The sequence below is a fragment of the Sebastes fasciatus genome, chromosome 19, assembly GCF_043250625.1.
Source record: "Sebastes fasciatus isolate fSebFas1 chromosome 19, fSebFas1.pri, whole genome shotgun sequence".
In the NCBI taxonomy this organism is placed as follows: Eukaryota; Metazoa; Chordata; class Actinopteri; order Perciformes; family Sebastidae; genus Sebastes; species Sebastes fasciatus.
The window spans coordinates 20,081,787-20,099,415 of NC_133813.1; the positions used below are offsets into that span (position 1 = coordinate 20,081,787).

General features: G+C 40.1%; 3 protein-coding genes across 4 annotated transcripts in view; 1 reads left to right on the forward strand and 2 right to left on the reverse strand.

Moving 5' to 3' along the window:
- The window catches only part of fyb1b (FYN binding protein 1 b), a 76,320-nt gene that overhangs the window by 16,597 nt on the left and 42,094 nt on the right, over positions 1-17,629 (reverse strand). The gene's annotated exons all lie outside the window — the stretch shown is intronic.
- Positions 13-9,719, forward strand: LOC141757494 (keratin, type I cytoskeletal 18). 2 transcript variants are annotated; one of them, XM_074618011.1, is made up of 11 exons: positions 13-142; positions 1,507-1,779; positions 1,913-2,038; positions 2,519-2,601; positions 3,119-3,275; positions 4,441-4,605; positions 5,564-5,689; positions 6,482-6,699; positions 7,814-7,842; positions 8,886-8,902; positions 9,098-9,719. In XM_074618011.1, exons 2-11 carry the CDS (start codon positions 1,516-1,518, stop codon positions 9,128-9,130), a joined length of 1,218 nt encoding a protein of 405 aa, XP_074474112.1. In that variant the 5' UTR covers positions 13-142; positions 1,507-1,515; the 3' UTR covers positions 9,131-9,719. The 2 variants fall into 2 exon arrangements, with proteins under 2 accessions (XP_074474112.1, XP_074474111.1); XM_074618010.1 differs by lacking the exon at positions 8,886-8,902.
- Positions 14,801-16,837, reverse strand: rbp4l (retinol binding protein 4, like). The gene is made up of 5 exons (XM_074618049.1): positions 16,763-16,837; positions 16,316-16,433; positions 16,085-16,221; positions 15,457-15,569; positions 14,801-15,364 (listed from the first exon to the last, which is right to left on the reverse strand). Exons 2-5 carry the CDS (start codon positions 16,430-16,432, stop codon positions 15,141-15,143), a joined length of 591 nt encoding a protein of 196 aa, XP_074474150.1. The 5' UTR covers position 16,433; positions 16,763-16,837; the 3' UTR covers positions 14,801-15,140.

Below are 17,629 nucleotides of genomic sequence, written 5' to 3' on the forward strand. Positions count from 1 at the left end.
AGGTGCAGTAAACACACCTCCTGTTCAAAGCTAGCCCCTCCCACTTTCTGCACACCTGTATATAAGCTCACCTGTAGCATCAACAGCACAGATCCTCCACTATTCCTCCGGATCCCACTGTGCATCTCTGAAGAAAACCCTGGTGAGTAGGAGCTTATTTTTTAAGAAATTATTATTTTGTAGAATTAGATTCATTCGTTTTATTATTATTATTATTTAGTTTTATTGATTGATGATTTAAATCATTCTCATCGATTGTAGTTTGTTCTTTTATTAAGTTTAATCATTAAGATTGTGGAAAAAATAACAAAGCATTGATCTAAATCAAAATTATAACTTGAAGAAAAAGCTTGTACCACTTTCGCAGTTAATCTTATCTACCTGTTCACTTTCAATCAACAGTTGTCAACACAACTATTTGTCAGCTAATGACAAGATGATTTTTTTCAAATGAAATGAAAGTCCATTTCCTGTCGAACAAAATGTCCCCTTGTGTCACTGGAATTCAACCTGAATATTTTCCCGATCAGTTTCCCAAGCTCTATATCTTTCATCTGAACAAGGGCCGTCTGTCTCCTGCTGGCTCCTTTGTAGTGTTGTGGGAACGGTGTTGCGGGGATCAAGTGACAGAGAGACAGTGAGACAGAGAGGTTCCCTTGACTGCTAATCTACAGAAACACACACACTCAGACAAAGATACACTGTCCATGTTTGACATCCATACACCAACTAGTCACACCTGACCGTCCAGGAAGTAATGTGAACACCTGTTAAACTTACCATCAAATGAGGTTAAAAAAAAGTAGGAATTTAAAGTGACATCACTGGAAAAAAATTTTTGCATATAACATTTGACCACATCTCTAGTGGAAAGCTTCTATTTTTATGCAGTCACTTTTTCTGTTTTTATGAATCCTCCATTAGTCTCTTCTTGAATATAAAATGCACCTTATTATCATAGTAATAGACTATATGAGAGCCTTCTCAGTCCCGGTGAGAGGCTCTCCTTCGACCCAGGGTTGAGCCGCGTGCTCATTTACATTTTAATATTACACCGACTTGAGTTGAAGTTGTATTTGAACGGAGCCGAGATGGACAGACTGAAGTGGCTCTGACCGTAAAGTCAGGCGATGTCTTTCAATTGCAGATGGTTCATTTGAAAAGCCACTAGCCGGCCGCATACGTACACTCGTTGAAAGACTCCTTCCGTCATTTTCAGTGGGTCGTTCGGAGGTCTTGAATATGAGCCTACTTGTATTTAAGTCTAGCCAAATGCTGGAATAAAACACATTTGTTAAGGGCTACAAAAGAGCTTTTCCACAGCTAGATCTCATGTAACACTATGGTTGCATTTGAACTTATGTATTTTCCTGTAATTTGAGCATCCGTCCACTCTCTATTCAGAGAGGTGAACCCTTAGCAGCTGTGATGGATGTAACATGTGTGATTCTGTTTCTCTCTCCATGTATTGCCTACCCTTTTTGTCTTTCACCAACATCTCCATAGCCGCCCATCATGGCCTCCAGCATGTCGATGAGGAGCTTCTCAATGGGCCGCCAGCCCTCCTTTTCCAGTCGCTCCCTGATGGACACTGGCCGCGCTCGCTCCCGTGCTTCGGTCTCCTTCGCCGCATCCAGCCCCCTGAGTCGTTCGTCCTCAATCGGCCAGGATCTCAACGGGCCGGCCAGCCTGCAACTCAACGGCCTGCACGGCAACAGCATCAACGATAAGGAAGCCATGCAGAGCCTCAACACCCGTCTGGCCAACTACCTGGACAAGGTTTGATACATAAAACAGTAGCAGCACTGTTAAGCTGTTGGTCGGCAGCCAAATGGGCCAAAAGGAAATGATACCACTAGTAGCTGAAACACTTTGATCATTAAACTGCCTCCTTCTCTCTGTCTTCCTGCAGGTGCGTTCGCTGGAGCGCTCCAACGCAGACCTGGAGATGAAGATCAAGCAGGTGATGATCGAACGCATCCCCAAAGGTCATGACCTTGACTCCATGATGGCCCAAGCTCACGCTGTTGAGCAAGAGGTAGGCATGAAGGGATGTGCACCAGACCAGACATACATTATACAGACTGTCAATGAACAAAGCTCAAGGTTGATATGATGACATTGGTTATTTTACATAGACAAAACGTCCATGCAAATGTGGACATGTGCTGCGTCTTTTAGCAGGAGCAGCATCAGTTGATCCATCAGAGGCAGACTTTATCTTTGTGTTAACTTGAGTGAAGTTAATCATTATTTTTGCCTATTTTTTTACCAAACAGATAAAGTTACAGTTTAATGGAGATGGAATGTGTTACCTTATTGGACAAGGATTCAACTTTTCATGTGTCTTTTGTAACTTTAGTACTCTAGTTTTACTGCCAGTATACTGAATACAATATAAACATGTGAACATAATACATAAAGCATCAATGCACATGACTTCTGTGTGAAGACTGACTTTAATGAAGGATGTTAATGTCTTTCATGACATCATTTCCCCCACGTTAATATTTGTCAGGTGAGGAAGAGGACCTTGGAGAACGCTCGTCTCATGTTAGAGATCGATAACGCCAAACTGGCTGCTGATGACTTCAGAATCAAGTGAGTGGTTAATGATTACAGTATGAAGGTGAAAAGCTGAAACAAATTTTTTTTTTATACACCTTATTGAGCCCTTTAGGGTTTAATCCGTGTCTTTGATCGAGGTTTTACTACATCTGCATCATGCAGTAGCATCCACTGCACATTTGTAATAACTGTGCGGCATGGTAGCGGTAGCATTTAATTAAAGTGTTAAATATTTGTCACTTTTTAGTGTAATGTTGGTTCAGCTGTTGAGATATTTAATGCAAATTCTGTGTATTATCATCAATAATTGGATAATAAATATCATATCACTTTGATTTTAGACTTTCTACTGCTTCAAGCATTAATTTTCTACTTTTTCTTCCATTGTGCAGAGAGATCCTTGAGTATTTTGTTAAGCGAGCGTTATGCAAATGCTTTTCTTCTTTTCTACATAAATGTTTATTTTCCATCTGCAGACAGTCCAGATGTAACTTCAATTAAAAAGAAAGTAAATAAACATGTCTCTCTCTATTTATCTGGACTTTCCCAGGTGGGAGACTGAGCTGGTGATGTGCCAGTCTGTGGAGCGAGACTGTGTTGCCCTGAAAAAGGCCAAGACCGACCACGAGCAGATCATCGCCTCCCTGAGGGGAGATCTGGACAGCCTGAAAGAAGAACTTTACTTCCTCAAGAAGAACCACGAGGAGGTAAAGCCTGTCCTAACTCCATCCGTCTGCGCTCGTTTCTTATCCCTCCTATCTCTTTTCTACTTCGCCCACATTCCTACAGTACGCAGGTCTTTTGTTTATCCCGTTTGCTGCTCCATTACTCGTCATTTGCCTCATCTCATTTTCATCTTGGCCCTCTCTCTTATTCTCCAACCTGCCCTCACACAAACAACAACTTGTTTGATAAGAGGCTGACCCAGTTTGGTGGACTCAAGAGGTCTTATTTAGAGCCTAAGCGGACAGAAAAAAAAGTGTAGCGAGGGAGGAAGAGAGAGAGAGAGAGTGAGAGAGAGGTGGTCCTCTGGTTACTACAGACAAAAGGAGCAGGTGGATCTGGTTTCCCAAACCTGCTCTTTCTGCCCAATCAGCTCATCCGAGGCGTCCGGACTACTGTCCTCTGGGGGGGATAAGAAACTAAGATAAACTTACCCCCTCCCACCAAGAGAAGGACACATCTCCTACTTACTGAATCATGAATTAAACTGAACGGATCCAATTCATGACCTACTGCAGATATTGAGAATGAATTTGGATTGAGCCTCTTTGTCTGCTCTCATCAATGCAGTCAGTCCTTTTTGTTGACCTTTCCCCACTAAATAGAAAAGCAGCATCTCTGGGGGGTTAGCTGAGGAACTAGAGCACATCACATCTCTCATGCGTCCACTTCCCAAGCAAAGATACGATTACATAATGCATAAAATAAAGTGCATAATTGAGCTTTATTGTCCAGCAGTAGTTGGAAAATTCAAGAGCATTAAAACCAGATCAGATCACGTTAACGCAAATGTGACATGACACGATGCCACACAGAAACGAGAGTGAAAGAGATCCAGCAAACATGCATGAATAGAGTTTAGTGAGTGTGTGTGGGGGGGGTGGTTGTAAGGTAAGGTGAGCTCTGCCCATCAACTATTGATGGAGAACATCTAAATTATGAAGATGTCCTCACATCCTCTCTGCCACCCCGCGGTGTAGGATTCACAAAACTATCCCTGGTTCCATATGTCGTCTGTACATTCACACATATGGTTCAACTTCAGGTTTATTTTAGAGACGACACATGCAGCCATTATGTTCTTTTCATTAAAAGATATACACACTGTGACAAAGCATCATTAAGGATATCAATATTCACTACCCCCAGGATCTGGAGCAGATGAAGTCTCGTGTTGCCAGAGATGAGGTGAATGTGGAGGTGGATACGGCCAGCGGGCCGGAGCTGGGTACCGTTCTGTCTAACCTGCGTTCCCAGTATGAGGGGATTGTCAAGAACAACAAGGACCAAGCGGAGCAGTGGTACCTCAAGAAGGTGAGGAGAGAATGGGGCATTTCTTTTCTCATGACAAGAGAATTGTTTTTAATCAACTTTTTTTTCATTGTTTAGTATATTATGTTCAAAAATAAGTTGAAAATGCCCATCACAAGTTGAAAGAGGCCACGGTGATGTCTTCAAATGTCATGTTTTGTCCAACCAAATGTCCAACACCCAAAGATATTCAAGAAAAGCACCAAATCCTCTCATTTGAGAAGCTCGAAAAAGAGAATATTTGGTGTTTTTTCACTGTTTTTGCTTGAAAAATGACTGAAACTATTCATCAGTTGGACAAATCATGTCCACACTGAAATATTTTGACAGTTACACTTGGCAGTCTGGTATCAAAGTTTATGTCAAATGGCCTGAAACAAACTAGAATTACCGCCTCGCGTCGTATGCCTTCGCCAACTAGTAAAGTTGCAGTTTACACCCATGTCTGTCCAAAATGTCACCACTTCATCATTTTATCCTGTTAGATATTTGTGTGAAATTGTCATAATTAGCGTATGAATTCTTGAGTTATCGCCAAAAACATGTTTTTACCTTTGACAAACCAAAATCGAATCAGGTCATCCTTGAATCCAAGTGGATGTTTGTGCCAAATTTGAAGAAATTCATCAAGTCGTTCCTGAGATATCAAAGGTCAAGGTCACGATGGCCTTGACCTTTGACTTACCAAAACCTAATCAGTTTATCCTTGAGTCCAAGTGGACGTTTGTGCCGAATTTGAAGAAATTCCCTCCTCCTGAGATATTGCGTTCGCAAGAATGGACCGGACGAACGAAACGGACGGACAACCCAAAAACGTAATGCATGAAAATCAATGCTGTACTCAGTGAAGAAATAGCAGACTAAATGAGGGGAAACACACAATCGTTAAATTGATCTTTAGTACAATACATGCATTTCATGGGAGTGTGCATCACTGTGATGTTTTTGTGTCCCCGTCCAGCTGGACACGGTGCAGAATGTCGTGAAGGAGAGCAACGAGGCTCTGAGGGGAGCTCAGGGCGAGCTGGTCGAGAGGCAGCGCTTCCTGCAGACCCTGGAGGTGGAGCTGGAGAGTCTGCACAAACAGGTGAGCTGCTACTGTACACCTGGAGGGAGGGGAGGGGACAAGAAGAGCACATTATCCCACGAACACACACGAGAAACATAGGAGGAGGATTATATTCAACAAACAGTAAGATGAACTGGCATGTCCACATATAAAGCACCACAACCATGACTTTAAATTATGGTTACGGAGTGTTTCCTTTGCACAAAGCCATGATGTGCTATGGTATTGTGTTAAAGAAAAGCCAGGCTTAGGAGGGATTTGTCGAATACCAACACAGAAAATCCTTACAGAAGTTCAGAGTCAGTCTCAGACTTTCTTTTTTTAACTTGACATCAGCGTCTGAGAAGAATGTTTTTGTTTTACTCTTTTCTAATCTTGTATTGACAGTAAACATGTTCTCCCACGCTGATAAATCATGCAAGAACATGACAGTTGCTAAATTGTATGGGGTTGAGTATCGGTGGTGAGATGGGTAATCGTGTCTGAGCAGCGAATGTTTGTTCTGGATGCCAAGGCCTTGCCAGCTCACAGGTATTTGTTGATAATGGTTTGGGAAGTAATTTCAGAATCAGGAGACACTGAGGTCTGATTTCTACTGGCAAACCACCTTCTGAGGAAATGTGAGGGGGTTGAAAAGCCACAACTTTTAATACCAGCATAACAGAATTATGAATAATTGGACATTTCCCCGGTACATTTCCCAGATCACCGGTCAATTAACTTATAAACTGATATGATTATGGTAACGGTAACAAGCCTATTAGACCCAGGCAGGTAAACTCTCTTATTATTTCCCCTTCCTCTTCTCAGGTAGCGGCGCTGGAAGGTAACCTGGGTGAGACGGGTCAGAAATACTCCTCTGAGATGGAGCGGCTGCAGGCCAAACTGAGCCAGCTCGAGGACGACCTCTCCCAGCTCCGGCTGGACATGCAGCGCACCAAGACCGACTACGAGCAGCTCCTCCGCATCAAGCAGAACCTGGAGATGGAGATCGCCACCTACAGGCGCCTGCTGGAGGGAGAGGAATCGTGAGTTTTCCACCAGTCTCACGACCGGATGAAAGCTAAACTATGATTAGAAAATCATTACCACTCTCAGCTCGTTTAGCTTAGCTTAGCATAAGGACTGGAACTGAGGGGAAACAGCTAGTTTGGCTCAATCTAAAGGTAACAAAACCCCTTTAAAACCAGGCGGCAACCTCCAGGTCTGAGAAGTGAAGCCAATGCGGAAGTGCCTTAAACTTGCATTCTTTCTAATAGCCAGCAGGGGGCGACTCCTCTGGTTGCAAAACAAAGTCTGATTGTATAGAAGTCTATAAGAAAATGAGCCTACTTCTCACTTGATTTATTACCTCAGTAAACATTGTAAACATGAGTTTATGGTCTCAATCACTAGTTTCAAGTCTTCTTCAATACAGCATGATGTTCATTTAGTAAATTATGGTCCCATTGAGAGTCAAATAGACCATAAAGCAGGGTATGCTTTAGGGCGTGGCTACCTTGTGATTGACAGGTCGCTACCACAGCGTTGTCCGGTCGGGAGTTGTCCGTGTTTTTATTTTAGAACTTGAACTATTTCACAGTGTGTTTTCAGTTCATGAAAGTTATTTATAACCTTTTTGGTTGTCTAAAATTGTCGGATTCAGCGTTCGATTGTACTTAGCTCCACCCTCTCGTGTCACTTCTGGTTGCAAAACACCAACATGGCGACGGCCTAAATGCCGAGCTCGAGGCTTCAAAACGGCAGTCGACAAACCAATGGGTGACGTCACGGCGACTACGTCCACTTCTTATATACAGTCTATGTCTAAAACCACAACTTGGCATCTCACTATAACATGTTAATTAGTGAGCTTTAGAGGTGCCGGTAATTTTGTTACTTTTGGACAGAGATAGGCTAGCTGTTTCCCCTTGTTTCTAGTCTTTATGCTAAGCTAAGCTAACCAGCTGCTGGCTCCAGCCTCATCTTAACAGACGTGAGAGTGGTATTAATCTTTTCATCTAACTCTTGGCAAGAAAGCTAAAAACAGAAATGCAAATGCAAAAGTGCATTTTATTGAACTATTCCTTTAAACATGTTCATCTTGTTTTCAAGTCAATTCAATGCTATTTGTATCTAACATGTTTCATTTCTGCCCCTCAGAGTCAAGGAAGTTCCTCCTCCACCAAAAAGTGAGCACTTGGCTTCTTCATTTTAACTGTTAAAAAAAAAAAGCAAAGTCACACGTATGCCAGAACAACAGAATGACATCCAAGCATAGTATTATACAATATATTAATAGTACATCAGCACAGCAACGAGTGAAGCACGGCTCATTCATTCATTCTGAATGCATCTTATCACAACCTGAGGGAAACACAACAGGGAGGTAAAGAGTGACTGAAACGACAATGATGAAGGAGATAAGAAGAGCAAACTGTTCACTAATGTTTTTGTTGTAATTTGACAGCGTTGGTGTGAGGCTGGCAGACAGACACAAACACAATATTCATTAACACGCCCAAGCGGCCCAGGACTAATGATTGTTTTATGAACCTAGCAAACACCGCCAACAGCTCAACTCCTATAGCAACAAATATGGGTGTGAAAACATTTATCCCAATGTTGTGAGTTACAACATTGACATAAATGTTTTTCACACCCACATTTGATTAAGGCACAGTCACAACTTGTAACTGTGTCCTAATCGGACTGACTCATGCTGCTAGATTAACAAACTGCAGGGTGTTTTGGTATGATGTTCCACGTTAGAAGGCTAAAGACAACACAGAATCAAAGACTGTGACGTCTTTTAGTAAAGCTGTTTTTACAAACCGAGTGTTTTTAGTGCACGCAGTCCTTCACCTGAAGCTGTCGAGACATGACATATTTTTAGTACATTTAGTACGATTCAACACGGAATATGAGATTAAAAAGACTCATCTCATTTTAATTTCCCTTCTCATCTCACCGCTTCTAATGTTTTCTCTCCTCTCCTCCCGTCTCATACCACCTCATTGCATCTCATCTCTTCAAATCACATTCTTCTCACACCGCATTATTTCATATTTTGTCTCATATGATCTCGTCTTCACACTTTAAATTGTTTTATCTATTTTGTATCTTCTCTTTTCTTTTCATTTAATCTCATATCATAAAACCTTTTCTTCTTCTTCTTCATTCAAATCTTCTCTTCTCTTCTCATCTCATTTTGCATCGTCTCTTTTCATCACAGCTTACTTTCTCACCAGTGTAAATGTCATTTAAACTAATTTTATATTATTGTGTCATTTCAACTCATTTTTATCATTTCATTTGATCTAATCTATTTTATTTGATCTAATCTCATTCCAAATCATCCTTTTTTTCTTCTTTCGTCTTCCATCTCATCCCTTCTCATCTCATCTCATTAAATCTCATCTCATCTCATCATATCTGTCTGTGCAGAGGAGCCTGACGTTCGCACCAGGAAAATTGTGAAGGTGGTGACTCAGACGATGATCAACGGCAAAGTGGTGGACGAAACCAGCGAGGTGGAGCAGATCGAGGAGACCAAGAAATAAAAAGAGGAAAGGGAGAGAACTTTATCAGAAGATGACACAGGGATAACAAAAAGAGAGAGGGAGGAGAGTGTCAGCATATCACACACGAGCTGTGGAACATCATTAAATCTTCTTAACAGAGAAAATTTTGTTTTGAATAGGGAATTTTGGGGGGATTTGATCCACTATGAATGTTTTGTTTTCAGAGAAATGTTTTCCCCACAGTGGACTTTGATCAGTTCTTTATGTCTGGAGAAAATGCCACAAACATATAATGTCCAGTACTGCTGTAGCTATGCATGCTTATACCAATTAGAATAGAGATGTGTCTGTGTTTTTGTGTTGACTAACCATCTTCATTCTGTTTTACTAGGTTGATAAAATGCTGTGTACAAGATATTTATTACTTAGTGTGCAGTTTATTTTAGTAAATGTAATACATACCTTTTAATCCTTTTACAAGAATATCATTTAATTGTCTTTGCTGTTTTTGTGTACTTATCTAAATAAAGTTTCTTTAATCCATGGCATATCTACCCGTGTGTTCTTATGTCATTCAGAATAAACATTTTATGGCTTTTATACTGAAATCAGGAAATGTTTACCATCTTAGGTTAGCATGTTAGTGTGGTTTTGCTAATTAGCACTAAATACAAAGTGCAACTGAGGCTGATATCATTAGTTTGGCAGGTAGTATTGGACAAATTGACATTTTGATCTGATGATGGGGTTAGAGGAAAAGTCAGGGGACCACCAAATTCAGTCAAATTCATCCTCTGGGGACCATGAATGTCAGTACAAAATTTGATGGCAATCTATATCCAATAGTTGTTGAGATATTTCTGTCTAAACCAAAGTGTTGAACCGACCAACAGACCATCCAAAACTGTGAAGATACTAATTTTAGCTTTTCACAAAGAGAAAATTTATGCCATATACATTTTTAATTTTGCAGTTCTTTACATAAATGATGCCAAAGTGCAGGTAAAATAATACATTATTTCTTTCTTCATGTGGTCTGAAGGTTTGGGATGTTTATCAGTATTAGTTTGTACAGTGCGTGTGAAAGAAATTAGTGGACATTTAGTTTGTCAAAGATTATTCACACATCTTTCTTCTCAACTTTGTTTTGTCGAGTTTTGTTGCTTGATCATCACAAACCCCGAGTTGGGATTTCCTGTAATGTATCTCATAAACCTCCGATGATAAAAGTAAAAAAAAAAAATCCATTTCATTAAATTGTTTTGGGGGAAGATAAAAGTAGCAAGAGATAAAAAAAAAAGAAAAAGAAGATGATATCAAAAGAAAACAGAGCTAAAAAGGAGGGAAACATTTGCTTTATAATTAGTGCTGTTCCTCCCCACAGTTATTATGAGGGTGAACACATCTGTTGCCATTCAGGTTAAGTGTGAAGTAATGTCTCTATCAGCCTGTCGCTCTTTCATCAAAGACACCTCCTGTAATACTGAGGTGAACATTACTATGATGAGCTGTCAAATTATCAAAAAAGTGTTGTTGTCTTCATGTTTGGTTTTTACACGCAGGTTAAATTTTTCTCTGTTCCACTTGAGAGACTTTAATATATCTGCTGATGATCCCTTAATAAGCAGGTTCTACATGAGCACACACTTTGTCATGAGATAACAACCCCACTGTGACTTCCATCAACCCTATAATTAAGGGTCATGACCTTTTGGACCGGGGTCACCGTGCTCCAATAATCCTCATGAACAAAAGCCAACGCCTTGTTGCCCCTCCCCAGACATTGTGATAAAAAGCAACGTCTGCAGTTTAAAGAGCAGTTATGAGTTGTCAAACCCCCGCCGGCAGATTCCACGTCGGACGACTCAAAGACTCATAAAAAGACAGACAGACAGTCAGAATGAGCGCAAACAAAGAGACAGGTGGTCAATAAAGTGAGCAAGAAGAAACAAGAAATGTCTCACACTGATGCTCTGTGATCATAGTACAGGTAATTTAACAAGTAACAGCACCATTTATTATTTTAACGCCTTGCACATCCATCCTTTTAACCAACTGACGCATTATATGTAATGTGAAGGTGTCTATTTTAGATAATGCCCTCCGCACCCCTTTAAAGAGGACATATCATGCTCATCACCAGGTTCATACTTGTATTTTGGGTTTCTAATAATATGTTTACATGCTTTAATGTTCAAAAAACACATTATTTTTCTCATACTGTCTGTCTGATTTTATACCTGTATTCACCCTCTGTCTGAAACGCTCCATTTTAGCTCCTCTTTAAGACCCCCTCCAGAAAAAGCCCATTCTGCTCTGATTGGTTTGTGAGAAAAATATTTTGCACCGTTGCAAAGGTAGTTCTCAAGCTGTAGGCGATATATTCTAATGAGCCTGCATGTGACATAGGAAGGGGAGCCAACGCCTTGTATATCCACAGTCCTCGGTATTCCAGTTTCCCTTTTAGAATGACAAATAAAGATTATACCTGCAGGTATGGAGAGTTATTAGATCTCATGCTGATGCAGAATGTAAGTGGTGGTTGGCTGTCGGCTGTAGTCTTTGTGGTGCGTTTGAGTGCAACTATTGGCCAAGACACAGGCGACGTGAACGGTCGACCTTCGTCGCTGCTAGTTCCCTGATGTAGGTTTGGTGTATCTGGGCCTTTAAAAGAACAATTTCCCTCAAGTGGAAAGTATTTGTTGAGTAATGAATGCCAAAATCCTACCATTGAGAGTGAACCCATTACATAAAATATGCCTGTTTCGGTAAGACTAACAGAATTTAGGACCTTCGTTGTTTATTACAATACAAGATACAGACACTCATTCCTGAAACAAGGAAAACTGCACTGGGAACAAATTCAATCATCTCACTCACTTAGCATCCAATTACCTTTTCTAGTTCGTAATGAATAAAGTCTTGAAGGCTGAGACTGAATACAAGATCATTTGCACATAATCACATACAGTATAGACTTAGAAACCTTGATAAATATTGAGACAGAAAGTGTAAATTGTTGGCAACAATAGTTTGTTAGAACATTTATTCTTGGTGCAGGTACCTTTTATTTCCTAAACAATAGGTTTACGGAGGGAATTCCTGGAAAGAGCTGCAGAAGTCTTACAGTCACATAGATCCATCTGTAACTCAAGTTAATATTAGATTAGTTAGAATAGTGTTCTAACTGAACACTTTTTCTAATTGATCTAAAATGACTAAAGTCTTTTATAGAAAACTAAATTACAGTTATTTCCTGTTCTCTCTAGCGAATAATAGCAAAAAAAGGGGTTAAAACAGTTTTCTTAATAGTTTGTTTAATGACATGTCTTTATTAATATGTTGATGTTGTGTTCAGTTTTGTTTTGCAGTGCTTCTCCTGTATAGAGCACATTCATGATCCACAAGCAGAAGTTTTCTTGTATCTCTTAAAAGACGGCAGGTAGAGTACACAGGCAGTCACCTTCTGTCTTTCCTCTGTTTTCTCCACAGAGCGAGAGAGAGAGATAATGACGACATGGTGAGTAAGAGGCAGACAGATCATTGGATTAAGCGGTGTTTCAAAAACAGGCACACCTCAAGATATCCTCCAAGTTCAGACGCTGCATTCAGGCACCGTTTAATCTAGAGTCATATTTTCCTTTCAGTTTTCTCGTGTTGTTCCTTTATTGGTTATGTGAACAAAAACAAGGTGACATTTTAAAAGTACTACGAAAATCCCCTAAGTCAGATCAAATCCCATCCCCACCCTGAGCCCACAGTCACACACACAATAGCACCAATTATCTTCCAATTATACTCCGCTCTGTTCATTCACCTGTTTATTCTGAGGAACGGCTCCAACATGAACCCCATGCACTTTGAGAAACAGCACTGAAATACACCTCTTCCACCTGTAGAGCACCGGCATCTCACACCATCTGCATGATGAATACAGAATGTAACGTAAAATATAAACTTATACTAGTAGAGTATTTAAAAAAATCAAGTAGAGCCTCATGGTTTATTGTTACCAATGTGATCAGCTGTCACTGAATTAAAGCAAGTTTATCAAATAAGTAAGTTTATCACCATCAATTGATCAAAAACGAAAATTATTGACTATTAATTGAAACTATGATTAATTTATTTAATAGTCATATTATAACTACTTTAAGTTGACTTAAAGTAGTTATAATAGGTCTTCAAACTCAGTGTTCAATGTGCTTTGACTGCCTTCTAGTGGACAGATCTTGATGTAGCAATTAATATACAATTTACCTAGTAAAGGCAGCAATTGCAGACATTCACAATGTGCAATTTTACATAAGGTAGTGTGTTTAAACAGTAATTTCCATTATTTCTGGTTGAATGCAGAGACATGATACAGTCTGCTAAAAACATTTATCCCTCAGAGACTTCAAATAATAAAAAAAGTGACCGTATGAAAGGAAAACCACCTGCTTGACAGACAGATATAACTCAATAACACTAGTTATTTCTTATTAATAATGAGTAATGAGCAGATTTTTGTCACTTTAGCCTAGCTTTGCTGTAGAGAAGACCATTAAGAGACCTTAACTCCTAACTCTGGTATTTTCCAGACGCGGGGTGTTTGAGTTGAGGCTCACCAGACTCAAACAGATAAATCCACTTATATTCTTACCTCAAGCTTGTAGTCTATTTTCGTGAAAACAGTCTGGGATTTACCAGCTATAGTCTGGGTCTGCACTAAATGTGAGACTAAATATAACTTCTTTGTTTTGGTGTTCTGATGTTTTTGTTGTTGTTGTTGTGTGATTTGTTTCTCCATCCAAAGTGATGCCTATGTAATAGTTTCCTTAACTGTTCGTCATGAAATCCAAGAATATGACAAGAGAATAAATCATGAAAGAAGTATAAAAGATTGTTTGAGTTTAGCTGTTTTGAATTGCTTATCACAGTCTCTTTTCCACTAAGGTCAAACTGTTGATCCCATCACAGCTAAACTAGTTTACACACTGTCCCGCCAACCAGTGTCATCACCCACAGAGATTATCCACGATCCCTTGTCACACATTCCCGTTTCACAACCGGGATGCCTCTAAAATTAGCAAGTGAGTTATTTTGAATTCTATATATTTACCATACAAAAAGAGTAAATTTAAGTAAACCTACTGAGATGTTTAAACAGAAAGAAGAAGAAAAAGACCATCTTGCTTCTCCCTTTTGCTTCTCACATTTTACCTATTTGGTGATGTCACATTTAAAAAAAAAACTAACATTTGAGTATCAAAGTGTTACATGAGAGTACGCAGCCAGTCGTCTTTGTAATCCAAACAAGACGTGGCTTCAGTTAAGAAAGCCCCTGATATGACCTTTGACCCCTGGAGCATGCTAACAGGTGAGTTTGTATAATAGGACTAAAGGTTTCTGAGCATCAGACCACCAGTAAGCTTATTACTGCTCAGTGTGTACTGTGTTGGTTTTGTCTGCATTCTCATGAGCTCAGGAGGGATCACCGCCGCTTACATAGCCAAAGTGCAACATGTGTTTTTAAGCTTTATGCTTTATTTGTTAACTACTAAAGGGATTTATATACAATCACTTGTACATGTTTTGAAAGTGACCTTCTGTACAGCACAAAAAGGACAAAAATCCACTGATATTGTTTAGAAAAATATCTTTTATTTGACCTTTCAAAGCAGCGGTAACATTTTTCCTTGGATAAACAATGGATGAACACAGAGTGATAGAGGAGGAAATGGATCAAAAGATGTGAATCTTGGAATCCTGGTTGGACATATGCGGGTATTTCTCTGTCTTCGTTTAATTTTTTCTAATGTTTTTCCTCCTCTCATCCTTTTTTTATTTTTCGCGTCTGTCCATTCACATTATCACTCTCACATACAGACCGTTTATACACTCTTTCATTCTCCCTCTTCTTGCTTTCAAGCCTCCTAGACTGCAACTAGCTGGCTGCTCTCTCTCTCTCTCTCTCTCTCTCTTTAGCAGGCTCCAGACTGCAGGACGGGCTGGAACTCTCCGGCCATGCACACGTCTTCCTGTTTCTGACGCACGACGCGCTGGATGGCGGGAGGCAGGCCGCGGGGGTTCCTGGAGAAGATGATGGCGTAGCCGTCCTCGCAGCTGCCGTCGTCCTTCAGGGTGCGGCAGGCGTAGGTGATGGCGTAGTTGTCGTAGTCGGTGTCGATCACCCAGTAGTTGTCACCTGGTTAGAGAGGAAGGGAGAGGTTAGGGAGTGTGAAGAGGAACGAGGAGGTATAAGAGGGGTGTGATGGGAGATATGTGTGCACAGCTGACCTCCACTGGACAGGTAGCTGGCCAGTCCCTGGTAGTTCATGAACATCTTGCCGGGGGTGTTAGGGTCAGGGACGGAGTACTGGGCGGCCATGTCAGCACACACAACCCAGAAGCTGCAACATGGTGATACAAACACACATGTTAGTATCAAGGTGAACAATGTACAACAAATCAACAGCCTTTGGCTTATATCATTGACCTTTTCTTGCAATTACAGAAACTTTTAACCATGTAAACCTCAGAAATTCCAAGTATTATAGGCATATTCATACAGTAAGTTTTACAATTTCTCTGAATAAAGCCTAGATTGCATTCGGTCCACGCCATAAGCCCTTAAATCGGCTGTACTTAAATTTGTTTGTTACACATTCCTGTGTAAAAACCCACCTCTTAATTTCTCTCTAATCCTCCATAATCCAGTAAAACCCTGGCTGCTTCTAGAAAATTACTCCTGCTCCTAACTACTGACCCTGGAAACTGAATATTTATCGTAGAGAGTCAAGAAGGTCTTTGTAACCAAACTGACCCTTTGCCTTGGTTTTGCTGTTCATTTATGTAATTGTATCTGTAGATAATGAGATAAATAAGGCAGGGTAAGTACAAAAACTCACTGGCCCCTCTGACTCACCCAAAAAGAGTGACACGTCCTTTGGAGGAGGCAGTCATTGAGCCGTCATCGTCAATGGTGTACTCAGCTGAGATGTTGTCCTGCAGGAACAGGCCCTCTGGATCTTTCTTCTGCAGCGCGTACCACTTTCCTGCATACTGCGATGAAGACGATAGACACTCAGACACTCAGAAATGATTTTACTTTACTTTTTTCAACATGCATGCTATCTGTGTGTTTCAATTCACTCACCCTCTTGGGGTCAAAGTCCTCTTTGACTGTGAAACTGTCAACGACGCAGGAGGCAGACAGACAGCGCTCAACGCAGGACAGCAAGACCAGCAGCAGGGGCAGCTTAGAGGATCCCATTCTGTAATGAACATACATATCAGTGTATTAAGACCAGAAACAGGCCTCAGGTCTCAGGACAAAATAGTCCACCATCCCTGAACTCTTGTATACTAATATACAATAAATGCACCAACAGTATATTGTACCATTTAACATGAGATAAAGAAAATAGTAGCCTTATTTGACATCCTAAAACATGCTTACTCTGGGTTAACAGAAAGTTCTTAATTTCACAGTGCACTTTCAGAAAACTCAAATCTCAGATATCTTTTGCCGATCGCTACTGATACAAGTTGAAGAAATCCCCAAACAAGTGGAGGTAAAATGAGTAAAACATCAGTGTCTTACCTGTTTTGAGTCAAAGAAGCAACAGTAATTCAAAATGTACTACTGTACTGGCTATCCACCGGTGTGTGAGGCAGCCTTTATATACTCACCCCACAGACGAGCTTATGGCTGATTTTCATTGCTGGGAACTAAATAAGGTGCTTAAATCTAGAGGTAATCCTGTTGGGTTGAAATACTTACCGTAATCTGGCTTCTTCGTTGAAACCTGCCCAAGATTTACTATAAAGACAATTAGACCTTTATGTAACTTACTGGAAGCAAAATAAAACAGGCACATGCATCACTGAGCAGAAACAGGTGCATACACATAATCTGACTTTAAATGCACACATGGCATTGTTTGAGTTTACTCAACTGTCTAACATTTTAAGTATATGTTGAAATAAATTGCCGTTACATGAAATAGAATTTGCAACAGGAAGGAGGAAAATGCCTACAAGGTAACAAGAGAGACTTTTGAGCTTTGTTCTCTGACATTTGGCTTATTAAGAAAATAATCATATGATTTATACACACCTTAAAAATAATTTTGTAATACAAGTATCCGCATCACAATTATTATATAAGGAAGAAGTTTTGCGCCAATCAAAAAGGTTAGATGCCACAATACCAATATTCACAACTTGTAACAAGAAAGGCTTTTTCATTTTTTGATTTGGCAGGTTATAGTGCTGTCATTTTTGCAGAATTATTTTTTATATATATATAAAAAGTCAAGTCTGAAATGAAAAAGCTGTTTCCAATATAACGTTTCTGATAAGATTTCTTCAACACTGGGTATATGTAAATAAAGATGGAACACCGCATAAATGAAAGTTTTAATTTCCGCCTAACAAAACTGTACACTTTTAGAGTGAATATCCCGTT

What these genes read in the sequence shown, in the direction of transcription:
- rbp4l (XM_074618049.1), bottom strand. Translation starts at nt 16,432, where the DNA reads ATGGGATCCTCTAAGCTGCCCCTGCTGCTGGTCTTGCTGTCCTGCGTT. An exon ending in AGGACTTTGACCCCAAGAGG is followed by an intron (nt 16,222 to 16,315) that starts GTGAGTGAATTG and finishes TCTTCATCGCAG; the next exon opens with TATGCAGGAAAGTGGTACGC. An exon ending in CAGCTACCTGTCCAGTGGAG is followed by an intron (nt 15,365 to 15,456) that starts GTCAGCTGTGCA and finishes CTCTCTAACCAG; the next exon opens with GTGACAACTACTGGGTGATC.
- LOC141757494 (XM_074618010.1), top strand. Translation starts at nt 1,516, where the DNA reads ATGGCCTCCAGCATGTCGATGAGGAGCTTCTCAATGGGCCGCCAGCCC. An exon ending in CTCACGCTGTTGAGCAAGAG is followed by an intron (nt 2,039 to 2,518) that starts GTAGGCATGAAG and finishes AATATTTGTCAG; the next exon opens with GTGAGGAAGAGGACCTTGGA. An exon ending in AGTTCCTCCTCCACCAAAAA is followed by an intron (nt 7,843 to 9,097) that starts GTGAGCACTTGG and finishes CTGTCTGTGCAG; the next exon opens with AGGAGCCTGACGTTCGCACC.